The sequence below is a fragment of the Lepisma saccharinum genome, chromosome 3, assembly GCF_977018435.1.
Source record: "Lepisma saccharinum chromosome 3, izLepSacc3.1, whole genome shotgun sequence".
In the NCBI taxonomy this organism is placed as follows: Eukaryota; Metazoa; Arthropoda; class Insecta; order Zygentoma; family Lepismatidae; genus Lepisma; species Lepisma saccharinum.
In genome coordinates this window covers 51,177,102-51,195,071 of record NC_139231.1, presented here as the reverse complement: position 1 = coordinate 51,195,071, position 17,970 = coordinate 51,177,102, and the positions used below count along the sequence as shown (strand labels likewise).

The window sequence follows — 17,970 nt, the reverse complement described above, 5'->3', positions numbered from 1 at the left end:
TTGATCCTATCCCATAATAATATTTTTTTCCCCCAAATTAGACATTGGGTCTCTTCACACAGGGTAAGTGAGTGGCGTTTTTAAAGCATCGCAATACATTGGCTGAAATCATAGTGTACACACATGACTACTCAGTGTTACCACTTTAAGAACTGCAATGCTCTCCGCCATGGAAAAGGCAGTTAATTTGATATTTTCTTATGCTTGAGAAAATTGATGCAAGAGCTGAATACTAAAATTAGAGATACATCTCTTACATCTCCATGCAGAGTAATAGTGTTAGGGTTGTTTTGTTATCTTATACAGAATTTCAACGTGTCAATTTCTAGACAAGTGTGTAGTAGGAGACTTGTGCTTGGTCTGGCTGCTTTATAGGCCATAAGAAGGGAAGGATTTCCTCATAAGCAAATGCTGATGCTATGCAGGCGTAACTTGAAAAGAGGAGACCTTACCTAACATGTCTCCCCTGTGGAAAGAGTAGCACAAGTGTTGCAAACTTGGTTGTTTTTTACGCTTACAAAAGTCGATGCAGTGCAATTTCATGACAATTACATACAATTTACATGTAAACATATTTCAAGAAATTACTACTGCCATTCACATAGTCCGTTTTCTTTTCAGAGTATCTACTTGGAGAAAACCTGCTTGTGGCTCCCATACTGGAAGAAGGTGCAACCAGCAGAGATATCTATTTGCCTACAGGGGACTGGAGAGATGAACTACGACCCTTTATGCCAACCATCAGTGGACCAGCGTGGCTTCTAGATTATCCAGCTGCATTAGATGAATTGCCATATTTTACAAAAATCAACTAATGGCTTGTCACAGCCCCGTAACAGAATATGTTACCATAAAAGGGATTTTATTATATTGATATGAGAAATACCAAGAAAAGTTAGACCACTTGTCAAATTCTCAGATGTATTTAAGTCAGTAATGTTTCATATGGCTGACTTAAAGACTTATGACTGACTATGCTTGTACGCGTATGAAGTATCTCATAGGTGTATATTTTTCTTAATGCTGTGCATAGGCATCGCTAGCTAGAAATTATTGATGGGTAGTAATCCTAGGCATGGATTTCTGAAGAAGGGTCAAGGTGTATATATATACTCGTATCAGCAACATGGAAATCAAAACAACTTTGATTTAACCGAAATTATTATTGTTAATATTTTATCTGTGTCATTATCATCAACATTATGTTTTAAAATAATAAGATACTTATTATTACTGCATTTTTATTTTTAAATATAACGTCGGTCTTCTAACTTTTGGATTAATCGTGAGAAGTGTATGAATTATGTTTTCGTGGGTAGGTGAAGTAAATTAAAGAATTAATACATTGAAACGCTAAAAATCTCAAATTGAAATATTATTTTGTATATAAACTACATACTGGTCTGTAAAAATAGCAAGTACTTTAACATAAATCAAATGAGAAACATTAATTTGAACAAAATAAGAAATTTTTATCAAATTGTTGGAAAGGTGATGAGACTGAAAATGGGAAGAAGAAACAAAAGCAATGCATTCAGCAAGTTGAGTCTCTTGCAGCGCCCCCTTTCCTTTACTACTAACTAAGCCATTCTTTCTAACAGGGTATATTTTATTTCCATTTTTTAAAGTTCCATGAAATTTCCCTGTGGAAGCCAGGACTAGCTTTGCAAGATACGTGACTGAACTAATTATTATTAATGACAAACGAATACCCTGCCGATCCGCTTTGATTGTTGACAATTGTGCTTTTACTGGCGACTTCATCTGTGAGAAGATGGGCTAAATATTTGTTATGAACATTAATTCTTCTGTCTCCTAGTACTTGAATCTATCAACAAATTCTATGTAAATTTTTCTCTAAATATTTTTAGCCCACAAATTTACATACAACAGATTAAGTAAAAATATGCATACATAATTGATAAACACATTGATACCGCTAAGTACGTGCAACCAATTCATAATTTTGGTACAGTGTCGGCGTGGATATCACAGCACAATACGACGCCAGGGGTTCCGGGTTCGAATCCCTGACTGACAAAGGCGTTCTTTGTAAGTGCCCCTTCATCAATTTCATCATATCATCACTCAAAGAGAAATAGAGAGAGAGAGAGAGAGAGAGAGAGAGAGAGAGAGAGAGAGATGTTTCATTTGTAAAAGGAATGTTTGATTTTCAATTTACGAGCTGAACCTTGATGATTTTGTCACCTGAGTATACACAATGTACAGTGGGATGCACGAATATTGTTTGGCAAATTGTCCATGACTACCTTAATTAAAGAGCATAGGGCGATATAATTACGTATTTTACTCTAGTGAAGAGGTTTTCTCGGGCAATCAGCCACTTCATTCCCTCAAGATGAGAATGACGTTAGCTCTCGAAAGCTCGGAACCTTTCCGGAAATCACCTGGCTGATTGCCCGAGAAAACCTCTTTAATATTCGCCGCCAGGAAAGCTTCAAGAATTATTTTACTCTATTTTCCTATTCATAAATGCACTTGAATGTCGAATCTTACCTCATTCTGGGTGCACCTTATCTACTTTTATGCTAAAATTAGCCAATTGGAACTAGTGTCCGAACTAGTACACTGTATACTCATTCATCACAACGTGCACACCTTCCGTAGGTAGCTACATATCTACCGAACTCAATGAGAAATGTAAAGTTTTCTGAATGCAGTTGGCAACCCGCAACCCTAGCTTCGGAAGCAGAGTTGCCATATGAACGGAAATTTCCCTTGGTGAAGAAAAATCAGGCCAACTTATAGGGAAATGAGAAATTTCACGAAAAATACCGAAGTTGCAGTGGAATTTGAAGATACCCACCCATCCCACACAATAAAGTCAAGTTGATCAAAGTAAATAAATTTTCCATTTCATTTTCACGTAATTTATACCTCAAATATAATAAAATATTTAAAATTTGAGACTCGGGAAATATATTACCATTATAATACCAAAATTATTGCAAAAAATCAAATGAGGATAAACCTAATATTAGTAAAAACTTTGACAATTTGTATTTTTTTACAAAGTGTAGAATTTTCTATCAATCATCATTATTTCTTACTTTCATCCATTCAATAAATCCTCATATTTCTATGAATCAATGCAAATCACGAATGTGCCACGCGTGCCACCGCACAAGATCTTGTGCCTCCGAAATGTATAATCTTGCTGAATCGTATATTCATACATTTCTTCCCAGTCATGAATCTACCCTGCGTGTTTCATATGTATTAAGGATAAAATTATGTTTTTCGAGGGTCCGTATCTTCGAAACGAGGCAAATAAATTTATCAATAAATGTTGTTTACTTAATGGCCCCTATACGCTGTGGATGCAGTCTGTTGCTTACACTACATATTTCCAGGCTCGAGACCATGAATAGTGTTTGGTGACAGTTTTTCTTGCTTGCACCAATAATACAAGCAATGTCGTCACTGCTTGCCATAGTAGTAGTATTGATGATATTATAAGGACGAGAAAGTATGAACCCCCCTCAGGCAGATTTGGCTACACTTAAAACTAGCTCAACATGCCCATATGAGCTTCTTGCTCAAGTGTGGAACTGTCTAATCCAAGATTTTTGTAAAAATGCCCTCGGGAATTTCCCGGGAAAGTATGACCCCCCTCAGATTGATTTGCCTACACTTACAAAAGCCACATCTGTGAGATTGTTGTCCATAAGCTTGTTAAAAATATGCCCCTTTTGATATTTTTTTGGCTACACTTAAAACTAAGCCAAAAAACCACCCACACCCACCCACACCCACACATATTTACTTCCGGTCCACTTCCGGTCCACTTTCGGTTTGCCTACTTCCGGTCCACTTGTGACCTACTTCTGGTTTATTTCTATTGCATCATGTTGTGCAACAAATTATTAGGCATGTGTTGTTTTCTGATTGGTTGGTTATGACATAATGTGATGATGTGTTATATTCTGATTGGCTTATTGTTTCAGATGTTTTCAATGCGGTCCGTGCTTAGGCTATATAATGAGATTTTGCATTGCATATCAGCCAGTATTGTGAGAGTTGTTGAAGAGTACAGATGTGTTGTTGCAGTGCTCCTCATATTTTTTAAACACAAAAATATAGCAGATTTGTATAAATTGAATTATAGGTTTGTTTGATTTAATATACAGAATTTTTTATTATTCATATCAAACATATTTGTAATATATTGAACAAAGGGTTTATATCTGCCCCAATTTGTTATACATGACACATGGTATTACACATGCATTTGTGCTAGGGCAGTGCTTCTGTACTTATTCTACCTTTGTGCATGTAGGCTATCAGCTTTATACAACCTGTCATAGGTTTATTAAGTATAGAGTTTTGATTTGAACCCCAAGAAATTTTATATAAATACCAAAGCCAAAAATATTAACACAAACACACACACATATACACACACTAGGTATACAAAGCACACTGCTGAACCCAACTGATATTTTTTATTAAGCATAGAGTTTTGATTTGAATCCCAAGAAATTTTATATAATAAACAACAAAAATGCCAAATCAAAAATATTGTAATCAATGCAATAAGAATATATCCAGCCCTAATTGGGCTAAGCACCAAAGGAATTGTAATCCAGACAAATACAGAACTCCCACTAAAATATGCCCTAAATGCCATAGAAAATATAGCATGGAATACTTCACTTATAAACATAAGGGTACTTGTTCTGCACAGTCATCAACATTGCCCCCACAACCATCTACATCTGGTCTGAAAAGGAAGCATGAAGCACCTGTTAATGCTAGAGCAGCAAAGCAGCCACGCTATGAACCCATCCATAGCAGTTTTAATGGCCAACTTAAAAATTACCGGTTTGTATCAGAGCAAAAATGTGATATTAAGAATTTTTTGAACAGTATAAATCCTGATGTGCAGGCAATTCTAAATGCACAAAATGGCTCTTATAAGCTATCCCTCAAATTGTTTACACAATATAAGAAACCAAATGGCACAAAATTTACACAGCCCCACATAACAGAAACTGTAGCTGTATATTCAAATGCAAATTTAGACAAAATAATAAGCAGTTTGATAGAGCAATTGAATATTAAACACTCTGAATTTGCAGCAAAAGAGTCAGGATGGAGCCTATGCGGATCTCCACACAAGCTCTATGTTAATATTTCTGAATTCAACCCATTACAAGGATCTACATATCTGCCTTTACTGCGAATATTAAAAACAAGAGCCGTGGTTAATATAGAAAATAATGATGAGAAATGCTTTCTGTGGTGTATTTTAGCTGCTTTGTATCCAGTTTTAAGGAATCCTCAGAGAATAACTTATTATAAACAACATGAACATGATTTTGATGATGCAATGGAGGGCTTAGAATATCCAATGTCTGTTCAGAATATTGATAAATTTGAAAAAAAGGCCAGGGATATCAATGGTAAACAATTATCTATTAATGTATTTATTTGTTCCACTGGCCGTGGCAATTGCTTGATAGCACCTCTCAGAATCAGTACACTTGATGATGATTCTACTGTTCCGATTGATCTGCTCTTAATTGAAGGGGATGACACATATCATTACACTCTGATACACAGTCGTGAAGCTTTAGTCAGAAAACAACAAGGCAAATCCAATACAATATTTAAGTTGTGCAGAAGATGTTTGACTGTATTTGATGGTAAAAAAATAATAAATGGGGTTCGTGAAAGGAATGCAGAAATTGCTAAAAACAAGTTAATTGAGCATCTGAAATACTGTGGCAACCATAAACCTGTTCATATGGTGATGCCTAATCCAAATGAAAATGCCAAATTCAAAAAATTTGAAGCCTTGTTGGAACACCCAGCATATATAGTCTGTGATTTTGAATCAAATCTCAAACCCCTTGCATTCTGCAGCCCAGATCCTGATGAATCTTCAATTACATCATACCAGTTACATGAACCTTCTAGTTTTTATTATGTGATTGTACAGGATGGTGTTGTTAGTAAAGAATATTTATACATGGGAGCAGATGCCATCAAAGAATTTGCACATAGAATAGAAAATGAGTGCCATGACATAGCATCTAATATCTTATTAAAATCAAAACCCATGTTGCCTTTAACAAAGGATCAGATTGAAGATTTCAACAATGCAGAAAAATGCCCGTTATGTGATTCTGAATCTTCAGATACAAATATCAAGGTAAAACACCATTCTCATACAGATGGTAAATTCTTAATGGCGCTGTGTAATAGCTGTAGTATTAAGATCCAGAGACCAAAATTTGTCCCTGTATTTTGCCATGGTGCATCCAATTATGATTTTCATCATCTGATCAGGTACAAGGGGTTTGACAAGCAGAATTTAAATATTTTAGCAGAAAATGATGAGAAATATATTGCTATTAGCAAGATAATTAAAGTTAATGGTGTTTCTATTCACTTAAGATTTCTTGATTCCTACAGAATTCTGTCTGCTAGCCTGGCTACACTGGCCAATCAATTATCTGATGATCAATTCAAAATCACATGTGCTTTGTTTCCAAATCAGGACCTGAAATTAATTAGGCGGAAGGGTGTATATCCATATGATTATGTTACAGATTTTTCTAAATTTGATGAGTGTGCTCTGCCACCACAACAAAAGTTCTACAGCAAACTCAGAGGATCTGGAATCACTGATGAAGATTATCACCATGCCCAGTTGATGTGGAACAATTTAAAATGCCAGACATTTGGTGATTATCACAAGGCATATTTAAAACTTGATGTCACTCTCTTAGCTTATATACTGCAGGCATTCAGAAAATCTTCCATGAAAAATTATAAGCTGGATCCAATGTATTTCTACAGTGCTCCAGGCCTAGCATGGTCTGCAATGTTTTTAAACACTAAAATGCAGTTGGATCTGATCCAAGATCAAGATATGTATCTGTTTATGGAACAATGTATACGAGGAGGCATGGTGCAATGTTCTCAGAGATATGCCAGAGCAAATAACAAGTATATTCTCAATTATGATCCAGCACTGCCATCAAATTATATACTGTATGTGGATGCAAACAGCCTGTATGGTTATGCTATGATGGATAAACTGCCATATGCAGGGCTTGAGTGGGTTGAAGATTTCAATATTGAAGATCTTAAGGATTTTGATGACAGTAACTATGGCCTGTTCTTAGAGGTTGATCTGACAATTCCTGATAATTTACACAACAAATTTTCTGATCTGCCCCCAATTCCTGAGGTTGAATGCTCACCTGGCTCTAAACAGAAGAAATTGATGATGACTCTAGAGCCAAAACAGGGCTATGTCATATATTACAAAAACCTCCAGTTCCAGATGCATCATGGTGTTCAGGTGACCAAAGTTGGCAAAGTTTTGAGGTTCAGGCACTCAAGATGGTTGAAGCCATATATTGATACAAACACAGAGCTTCGAACATCTGCAATGAGCCAATTTGATAAATCTTTGTTTAAATTGATGGTAAATTCAGTGTATGGCAAAACCATAGAAAATGTCAGAAAACATACTGATGTTAAAATAATTACTGACCCCAGCCTGAGCAAAAAATTGATTGCAAAGCCTAATTTCAATTATAGAAGAATTTATGATGAAAATATGGCACTCTTCAACATGAAAAAAAAAGATTAAGTTTGATAAGCCTATTTATGTAGGGGCTGTGATAATGGAATTGGCCAAATTACACATGTTAAAATTATATTATGATGTGCTGAAACCTTTTTATGGTGATTGTGTAAAACTGATGTACATGGACACAGATAGTTTTATTCTTGATATTCAAACAGAAGATGTTTATCAAGATATAACACAGCCTGCATTGCTTGAATATTTTGATACCAGTGAACATAGAAATATTCAACCCCACAACAAAAAGGTGCCTGGCAAGTTAAAAGATGAGACACTTGGTGATGTTATTGTGACATTTGCTGGGTTAAGGGCCAAGATGTACAGCTTTGAAAAATGTAGTGGTGCTGTTGCAAAAAAAGCCAAGGGCATTGGCAGAGTAACTGTTGACAAAGAGCTCCAATTTGAAGATTATGAAGATTGTCTCAAATCACAGAGTTCAATCAGAACATCAGAAAATATAATTCAGAGTAAAAATCACTTGTTGACTAGCAATATTGTAAGAAAAATAGCTCTGGACCCACATGATGATAAGAGATGTATTTTGTCATGTGGCATACATACTCTACAATGGGGTCATTGTGATTTGAAAAGTGGCAAACAATGCCCAATTACAGAGCATGATTTGAAATAAATAAACATGCCTATGAACTTATTTGGGTTCAAAAAACAGGCTATTATGGACCTGCCAACACCATCACCCTCTTCTGATATAATATCTAAACTAAGTGCTTTGTTAATTATTCATCTGAACAGCATACTTACAGATGTTGATGATAAAACAGGTAAAATATTGTACATATTTAACAATAATTTAAATCATTACCAATTACCTGTAGGTGGTCAATTACAATTTATTACAACCCCCGAGGGTAATGTCAAGATTTCAATAGGGAGAAATATTTATAGAATTAAGCACTCAAACATGATTTCTGGCACTGTATATACTGTTTCTGCTGGTGACTGTTTATATACTGAGGTCCCGGGACACTATGACAAGCTTATACCTTTTTTTATAGAATTAAGAATTAGATATTCAATAATAAATAACCACTAAAACAAAATGCCTAATGATATATTTGGCCATACAAGGCATGAAGATCACAGTGATGAGATTCTGATGCTTGATGTCAGAGTCAAGAAATTAAGAAGTGATTTACAAGCTTTACAAACCACACTGAATGCCAGTCTTCAACTAGAAATTACAAATTTACAATCACAATGCATGGACCCTCTCCTTAAAATTGATTCTGAACTCAAATTATTGCTTCAGAAATATACTGATTTGGCCACATTAGATAATTTTCAAAGTTTAGAAGAAGCTGTAGCAGCTCTTCAAGCCAAATTTAAGACCCAGGCCACCAACTCTGAGCAATTGAAACAACAATTGGAAGAGCAGATAAATAATGTCCAGACACAGCTCCAAACAATTGTCAAAAGCATAAAATCACAAGAAGATTTTGATCTAGTGATTTCCACTCTAAAGGAACAGATTCAATCACTGGAGATTCCTAATCTGGACCCCTTGAACAATGCTATAGCCGAGGTTAAAGAAAAAATTGAGACACTTGAAAATTTTATGAACAACTTGCCATCTTCTGATGCTTTGAGTGCAATAACTCGGAGTGTTGCCAACATTAAGCTGCAACTTGAAACATATGAAGATTTTGGAAAAATTCAAAGTACCATAACCCACCTTGAAGGTACCATAGCAGCAGTGCAAAGTGATCTGACAAATATACAAGAATCTCTAGAATCCCGCTTGCCTGGTATTGTAGACACCCTTGTCAATGTCCAGCAACAGATCACAAAACTTGAAAACCTCAACACTGAATCTGAGCTATCTCATTTTCATCACTTGATCGATGATATCCAAACAAAACTTGAAATTTTACAACAATCAACACCTACTCAGGCAGATATAGCCCTGCTTCAAGATGCTATGCGTGGTGTGGTTGATGCTTCTGAATTAAATGATGTGAAATTGGAACTTGAATCTTTGCAAAATACTGTAGCAAATCTGCCTACATCACAGGAACTTAAAAATATAAAGAGGGCAGTGAATCGCATATTGAAATCAGAAGATATCAAGAATATCCAGACAGAGATAAAACAACTTACTCAGACAGTGGCCACTCTACCAACCAATCAACATATTAATGAACTGCATGCCCTGTTTGAGGATATCAGAAGACAAGTCCATGATCTTACTGCTCAAAATTCAAAATTGGCAGTTGTTGAAAATTTACAGCAAATTGTAGCTAATATCAAGCAACAGCTAGGGACCATGGAATCCAATCAAGCAAATGCTCTGTCTGTTTTTGCCACCCAGCTACAAGAGATTGTGCAACAATACAAGAAACTTGTTGTGGACATAAAGATCAAGCCAGGCCATGATGATGTTGTTAGGACTATCAATGAGCACCTTGAATCTGTAACAAGTAGATTGCTTACAGCAGAAAAAGAAATAACTGGCATAATCGAGAATCCTAAACATACAGTAATTCTTGAATTGTACAGTATCCCCAACAAAGAATATGATTCACCATTTACACCAGGTGGCAAAATATATATGCTGTCCCCTGCACAATTTTATTACCAGTTTTTTGTTGGGGGCACACTTAGACCAATCAAGATCAAATATTGGCTTCAACCACAGGCACACCACTACCCTACCTTATCAATAACAAATGCTGATAACAAAGCAAAAATCACCAGTGTAGAGTTAGAGGATTTTACAGACCCCAATACATTAGAAACATCTTATGCTGAAGATGATGGCTCTCTGGAATTTAATATACAAATAGGAGACAAACTGTATTTAGAAAATCCTGTAGTATCAGCTGCTGAACACCCCATAGTTGCAATATTCTTGTTTACATACCATGTCTAGACAAATTATTGTTGATGAATTACACAGACAAGCCAGACATAATTATAAGAGATTGCCAGTGGTTACAAAGGGCATAGATGATTTATGGCAGTGTGACTTGGTTGAAATGGCAAGTGGACAGCTGAAAAACTTAGACAAGATCAACAAGGGCTACAAATATCTACTCACTGTCATAGATACATTTTCAAAATTTGCCTGGGCTGTGCCACTCAAATCCAAGACTGGAGCATGTGTTACAGAAGCCTTCAGGACAATCATCAATCAGAGTGGAAGATCACCGCGCTATTTGCAAACAGATAATGGCAAAGAATTCTATAATTCTGTGTTCCAACAATTTATTAAAAGCCAGTCAATACAACATTACTCGAGTTACAGTGATCTCAAGGCCTCAATTGTAGAAAGATTCAACAAGACCCTAAAAAATCATATGTATAAACAATTCACCCTTCAAGGTAATTATAAATGGCTTAATGTTCTTCCAGAACTTTTACATAGATATAACAACTCGCTCCATTCCACAATCAACATGAAACCCTCTGAGGTAACTTCATCTGATGAGCAAAAATTGATCAGAACTGTTTATTATCCTAGATACCAGCCAACAACAAGAAAAGCCAAATACAAGGTGGGTGATCAAGTAAGAATCAGCAAATATAAGCACTTATTCAAAAGAGGCTTTACAAGAAACTGGAGCACTGAATTATTTACAGTGGTTCAAGTTAAACCTGGGACCCTTAACACATATATAATAAAAGATCACCGAGGAGAAATTCTCAAAGGCAGGTTTTATGAAGAAGTACTCAGCAAAACTAAGCAGCCTGACACATATCTCATAGAAAAAATCATCCGCAGAAAAGGCAACAAGTTACTTGTCAAATAGCTAGGACTCCCAGAACACAGCTGGATCGATGCAGACAAAGTGATACTATGAACACCTGGGATGTTATAAAGAGGCTGCCAGAGCCTGAACAGCAGAATAAGAGAAATGGAATGCTGCTGCCTGATAATATTAGATGTCTTATTGTTGGGCCATCAGCTTGTGGTAAAACTACACTAATGATTGATAATTTTTTATTGGCACCCAACTGGTTAGACTGGAAAAACAGGCACTTGTATGTCTTCTCTAAGAGCTTGGAACAATTAAAATATCAGCAACTGATGAAGCTATATGATGGACTGGATATAGCCATTTTTGAACCAGATGTTAAGCCACTCCATGAATGTCTTGATAACTCTGTTGTTGTGTTTGATGACATTATACTGGATAATCAAAACAAGGTTAGAAATTTCTTTACACAGGGCCGACACAAAAACATAGATTGTTTCTACCTGGCACAGACTTTTTCTAAAATTCCCAAGCAGCTGATCCGAGACAACACCAATTTTATATGTGTGTTTCATCAAAATCATACCAACCTCAAACACATACATGATGAATATGTAGGTGGTGACTTGAGCTACAATGATTTTTCCAAGTTTTGCAGTAGGTGCTGGAACCAGGACAGTTATGGGTTTGTCACAATTGATATGACAAGAAAACCTAATAGTGGTAAATATAGAAATAAAATTAACAATTTTCTAGACATTGAAACATATATAAATAACCATGAAAACGCCAATTATTGATGATCTTAAATTAAGAGATTATATCTTGTAAAAAGATTTAAGGGATGGAAATCACAGAACCGAGGAATCTATGAACAACACAAGCAAACAGAACAGCCTATTATTGATGCTATTAGTGAATTAGGTAAAAATATCAAAACTGTTACAGAGCAAAATCAAAATTTGATCACAGAACTTGTACCTGTAGCTGCTAGGAACATATTAGATTATCCAATCACCCCACTTTCTAGTATTCATACACCTAGTCCTGTTGCTCCTCGAAGAATTGAAGCTACTCAGGATCCTATTGAATTGGGTCTTCTTGCTCAAAAATATTTAAGCACACCTAAAGACAACAAAGATGAGGTCTTTGGCTTATATGCTGACACAGAGCGTGATGGTAGCATCATACATAGAATTGGCAATTTCAGAGTAACATTTATGGGAGATGATCTCATTGTATATTCAGAATCTCATCTTGGAGAAAGAGGTGCTTTTGTTAAATATCCTGGAACACCTGGATTGTTGGAACTGATGACTCGGAAGAGACCTGGCAGCTATACAGATCAAGATTATGAGCATTACAAAGAAATATTAATAAAATCAGATGCTCTATACCAGAACAATGATCCCACACAAAAAAGAGTCAAGTCTAGCAGTGGAGCAAAATACAACAACTTAATCAAGCCCATATGGTCACACATCAAGACAGGTAGTGAATCAAACAATACAACACCCTGCCTAAAGAATTTGTCAGGGTTGATGATGTCAGGAAACTTGTAGATAGGTTGCTGGTCATAGCTGGGGAAGAAAATGCTGGCAACCACAATTTTTACAATGAAAAGGTTGGAATTATGGACATGATAAGCACAAAATTGTCTAATTTTATAGTGAATGACACTAAGGGGATTGGATATCTTATAAAAATTATTAATACTCTACCACCTAAATTTTGGAATGTCTCTGAGGGTCGGGGGCTGGTTAATGACATCATAAACAAGCTGCCATTTGAACTACATATTCCAGGCTATCAGTATTGTGGTCCAGGCACAAAATTGGACCATAGATTAAACAGAGGTGATCCTGGTGTTAATCCCCTAGATGCTGCTTGCAGAGACCATGACATAGCATACAACACACATACTGATCTTGACAAGAGACATGTTGCAGACAAGAAATTAGAAGAGGCTGCATTTGGTAGATTTGTAAGCAAAGATGCTTCTTTAAGTGAAAAAATAGCAGCATTGGGGACCACCATAGCTATGAACACCAAACAAAAACTGGGGTGGGGGTTGTGAATATATATATAATAAACCTACAATGAAGGCCAAGGGTGTTATGTATCAGATACCTTATGCAGGTCTTAAATCTCTTAAAACTATTGATAGTCTTTTAACCAAAAAGCAGCGCAAGAAAAAAAGCTCTTGTCTTGCCAAGGGCCATGGTATGAAATTGTTGCTTAGTACCCCCCAATTAAAAAAATTACAACAATCTAGAAAAAAATCACATGTGGGTGGCTTCATATTTACTATCCCGGCCATCTTAGCAGCTTTGGGGGTTGTTGGGAGCTTGGCCGGGGGATCAGCTGCCATAGCAAAAACAGTAATAGATGCCAAGAAGAATAAGGAAGAATTAGATGAAATGAAGCGCCATAATCTGGCCATGGAGAAACAAGGCAAAGGTGTTAAGAGAGCCATGAATAAGTTTAAAAAAATCAAGAGCCGCTTACAAACCAAGATATTGAAGCTTTAATCAAGCCACTGGGCATCAAAAATTTTTAGAGGTGTGTACATGTCTGATTCTTTACCAGAACAACCACTCAACAAAGAGTGTGGCATAGTTAATTTGGATAAGTACAAAAATCAGGGCACTCACTGGATCTGTTATCTTAAATATTTAAAAAATGAGGCATTTGTGTTTGATTCATTTGGAGGTGTTCCACCTGAAAATTTAGTAAAATATCTAAAATCAACTAATCTTTATTACAATAATGCCCGTGTTCAAAATTTCAAAGATGTTAATTGTGGACATCTGTGTTTATCTGTTCTTAGATATCTGTCTCAAATAAATAAACCATCAATTGAAAATTTTCAAAAAGACCTGTGGTATCTGAAACATCATGGGGGTATTCCATCTCACCAGCCAAAATTCAATATTGAAACTTAGATTACATGATGATATAGTGTATCCCAAAACAATAGCTCTCAGATCATTTTATGGCATGTACTTGATCCCTAATATTACACACCACAACAACAAAATTGCAGTTGGGGATCAAAAAATTGTCATCAGTCCAGGGCAATATAATCTATCTACTCTAAATGCTCAGTTACCCAGAGGTATAGTGTTAACTCAAAATTCTGTCACTCACAGAGTAGAGATTGTATCTGCTACAGAGACAGTGGATCTGGGTACTATAGGAGAGCTGTTAGGATTTGAGAACAACACAAAACTTGAACCAGCCATCAAACACACTGCTATTAATATACCTAAATTCTTAGCCATAGAGACTCTAAATATTCACTGTAATGTGGCCGAGGGTATGATCACCAAATCAAATGGCATAGGCACTCACAAACAAACTGGCATCATTGCAACATTCAAACCTAACTCTGAATTTATGGAGCCCATCATCTACACTCCATCACCAACATTATAGTTTCCTGTGTGCCATAACAGAATAGATTACATTGAGTTGATGGTCACTAATGAAAAAGAAGAAATAGTTGATTTTGCTGGAGCCACAACAACTGCAATCATAGAGATTAATATTTAAATAAAAATACATACAAAAGAAAATGGAAAATATTGAGAGTTATGAGCTACAATCATTCCCCCCAAACAGGAGGACCTTTGCAAATTTAAATCAACCCAACACAGAGATTGAGGTTGATCTTGATGTAGGGGATGGCTTTATACACCCTCACAGAGCAGATCTATACATCAAATTTGATGTTGTAAAGCTCGATGGTACAGATTATCCGGCAAATTCAAATATAAGATTGGTGGATAATTTTGTGCCACATCTGTTCTCTGAAATTGATATCAGAAAACATGGTGTTGTTATAAACAGAGTGGATTACCCTGGCATTACCTCTACAGCTTTGGCCACACTAAAATTATCCAAAACCGAGGCTTCTTACTACAAAATAGGTGGATTTGAGGCTGGTGATAAAATAATATCTAAGAGTCACACAGTGCTGTTCCCCATGCGCCTGTTGCCAGGATTCTTCTCAGATTACAAAGATATTATGTGGAAGAGTGGTTTAAGAATCACATTTAGAAGAGCTGCCAATGATAATAATGCTTTGATGAGGTACAGTACATTAAACTCTACAGGGGAAGCTCTGCCTAATACCCTACCTGATGAGGGCAAGTGCCTTATTCAGACTATGGAGCTAAGAATCCCGGTTGTTGAATATGAAGCCAGTTATGCTCTTAAATACAAAGCTGATATCCTAAAAAATCCACAGGTGCCTTTACAATTTTATACATATCAATGTGTACAGAAGCCTGCCACTGGTACCTATTATGAATTTGATGCTACAAACTCATTCTCCAGTATACAATATGACATGCCAGATTTTGTGGTGGTACTGTTTCAGACTGGAAGACACAATAATCAGGAAAAAAATTCAAGTAAATTTGATAACTGCAACATCAAAAACATATATCTTAAAAATGGCAGAAATGAGGTATTTCCTAGAGAAAATTATAATTTAGACATGTCCAAGGATGATTTCCTCAAATTATATGAAGCATTTACAGCATACAAAAGGGTCACTACTGGCAATACTGACATGTATTACACACCAGATGAATTCAAAGCACAGAGACCCATGTTTGTCATCAACACTTCAAAAAGGAAACAAGTTGTGGTTAATGACAGGACAAACATTAAAATTATCTGTGAATTCCATGATACACTCCCTGATGACACTATATGTAGTGTTATTCTTATAGGTGAAAAATCATATGTTTATGATGTAAGAAATGAGAGAGTCACAGAGCAATTCTAGAAGATTTCTGCATATTACATTGTTTTAGTACTAGATATGCAAGTTGAGCCTGGTGCCCAATTGAACTTAAACCGGAAGTAGACCGGAAGTAAATATGTGTGGGTAGGTGTGGGTGGGTGTGGGTGGCTTTTATGAGCATCTTGGCTTAGTTTTAAGTGTATCCAAAACAATATCAAGAGGGGCATACTTTTAACAAGCTTATGGACAACAATCTCACAGATGTAGCTTTTGTAAGTGTAGGCAAATCAATCTGAGGGGGCTCATACTTTCACGGGAAATTCCCGAGGGCATTTTTACAAAAATCTTGGATTAGACAGAGTACCACACTTGAGCAATAAGCTCATATGCACATCTTGAGCTAGTTTTAAGTGTAGCCAAATCTGCCTGAGGGGGGCTCATACTTTCTCGAGTTTATGATATGGCCTTTCCCACTACTTGCCATTGATAGTTTTCGTTTAAAATATTGCCTTCAAAATTAGCCAATTAAAAAATTAAATAATTATTCCTAAAAATTATATGTTGATTGTATAAACATAAGTAAACGTACCAAAAATTAATATTTATGTATATTTGCAAACATTTGTGTATCATCCTAATTGAAATTATCACATATCAATATTGAGTATATAGGCGGCACCTTGTCATTCTCGAAGAACAAGTGCCCGACCCTGTGGCCGAGTGGTTAGCACATCGCGCTGCGACGCCAAGGGTCCCGGGTTCGAATCCCGGTCGGGCTTGGTTGTTTGTGAATGTCCATTCATCAATTTCATCATTTCATCACTCATCCCCATCTTCGCAAATTAGCCAAGAGGCACAAAACGCGAAGTAAAATAAACTAAATCAATCAATCAATCAATCGAAGAACAAGTCACGGTAACACTGCTATAAAAATTGGGTCGAATGACGGGTATCATGATTATAAATAACGGAACCTATTAACAAAGTACAACTCTTAAAAGCTTCTTTTGCACATACATATACCTGTGTTTAACTTTTATGCAAAGGTAGTGTAAAAGTACCGAAGTAGCTAGTAGCGCACTTTTTGGTAGCTACAGCTGTAGGGAAACCAAAATTTTGGATAAGTGGCTGTAGTTGTAGCACAGATAAGGGTGGCTGTAGCGTTCTGATCGCTGCTGATAACCATGTTGATTTTAATGCCGAATTTTAGTCCATATTGAATTTTCTAATATTTTCAGGACTTCACGGAAACAGTTCGCGGCACCGGTGAAAATAATAGCGCGACAACTAGTAATAATAGTTGGTGGAGTTTTCTGATAGTGATTTCAATATTTCTTGGATAGAGGGAAAATCTGTACGAAAAAGATAATTTTTCACGTTGGATAGGGAAATTGTATGTTCTGATTATGGCAACACTGTTCGGGAGCGGTCGGGGAATGTCGGCGGCGCTCTAGTGGTTGAGTCCGAGGACCGTTACCGCTTTACCACGAGAAGAGCGACAGTCGTTGTCGGCACGGTGAGAAAGAGGAACATGTGAGTGAAGATGTGTGTGTCTGTGTTAAAGTTTTAGTGCGCGCACGCGTGTGTGGCTAAGGATTACTTACGGGGGATGTTGGCATGAGCTGGAACTAAAATAAGGTAAGAAAATAACCTATCGTTACGTCGAAGAACTGGCACCGCATTACTTTAGACGGTCTAGCCGCCAAAATGTCAGTTTGCCCGCTGGAGATCCCAGCTCCCGCAGGTAGTTCGTCCGTTTGGGAAGGAAGGGCATGTCCCAAGTGACTGTAAACGTATTGTGCTGTGAAATTTGCCGAATTCATGTACATTTTCCTTTCTGACCTGTCCGTTCGTTTCACCTCGGCCTGTCT

The 17,970-nt window shown here is 36.5% G+C and overlaps 3 protein-coding genes across 3 annotated transcripts in view; 2 read left to right on the top strand and 1 right to left on the bottom strand.

The window, feature by feature from the left end:
- LOC145985029 (alpha-galactosidase MYORG-like) overlaps positions 1 to 1,189 on the top strand; it is a 49,069-nt gene extending 47,880 nt beyond the window's left edge. Inside the window, exon 5 of the mRNA XM_083118538.1 lies at positions 622 to 1,189. Within this exon, the coding sequence (XP_082974664.1) occupies positions 622 to 815 (194 nt within the window). The 3' untranslated portion in view covers positions 816 to 1,189. The remainder of the gene's footprint in view (positions 1 to 621) is intronic.
- LOC145985027 (furin-like protease 1) overlaps positions 1 to 17,970 on the bottom strand; it is an 844,450-nt gene that overhangs the window by 741,956 nt on the left and 84,524 nt on the right. The gene's annotated exons all lie outside the window — the stretch shown is intronic.
- The window catches only part of LOC145985030 (uncharacterized), a 98,745-nt gene continuing 98,376 nt past the window's right edge, over positions 17,602 to 17,970 (top strand). Inside the window, exon 1 of the mRNA XM_083118539.1 lies at positions 17,602 to 17,737. The gene's annotated coding sequence lies outside the window, so the exon portion shown is untranslated. The remainder of the gene's footprint in view (positions 17,738 to 17,970) is intronic.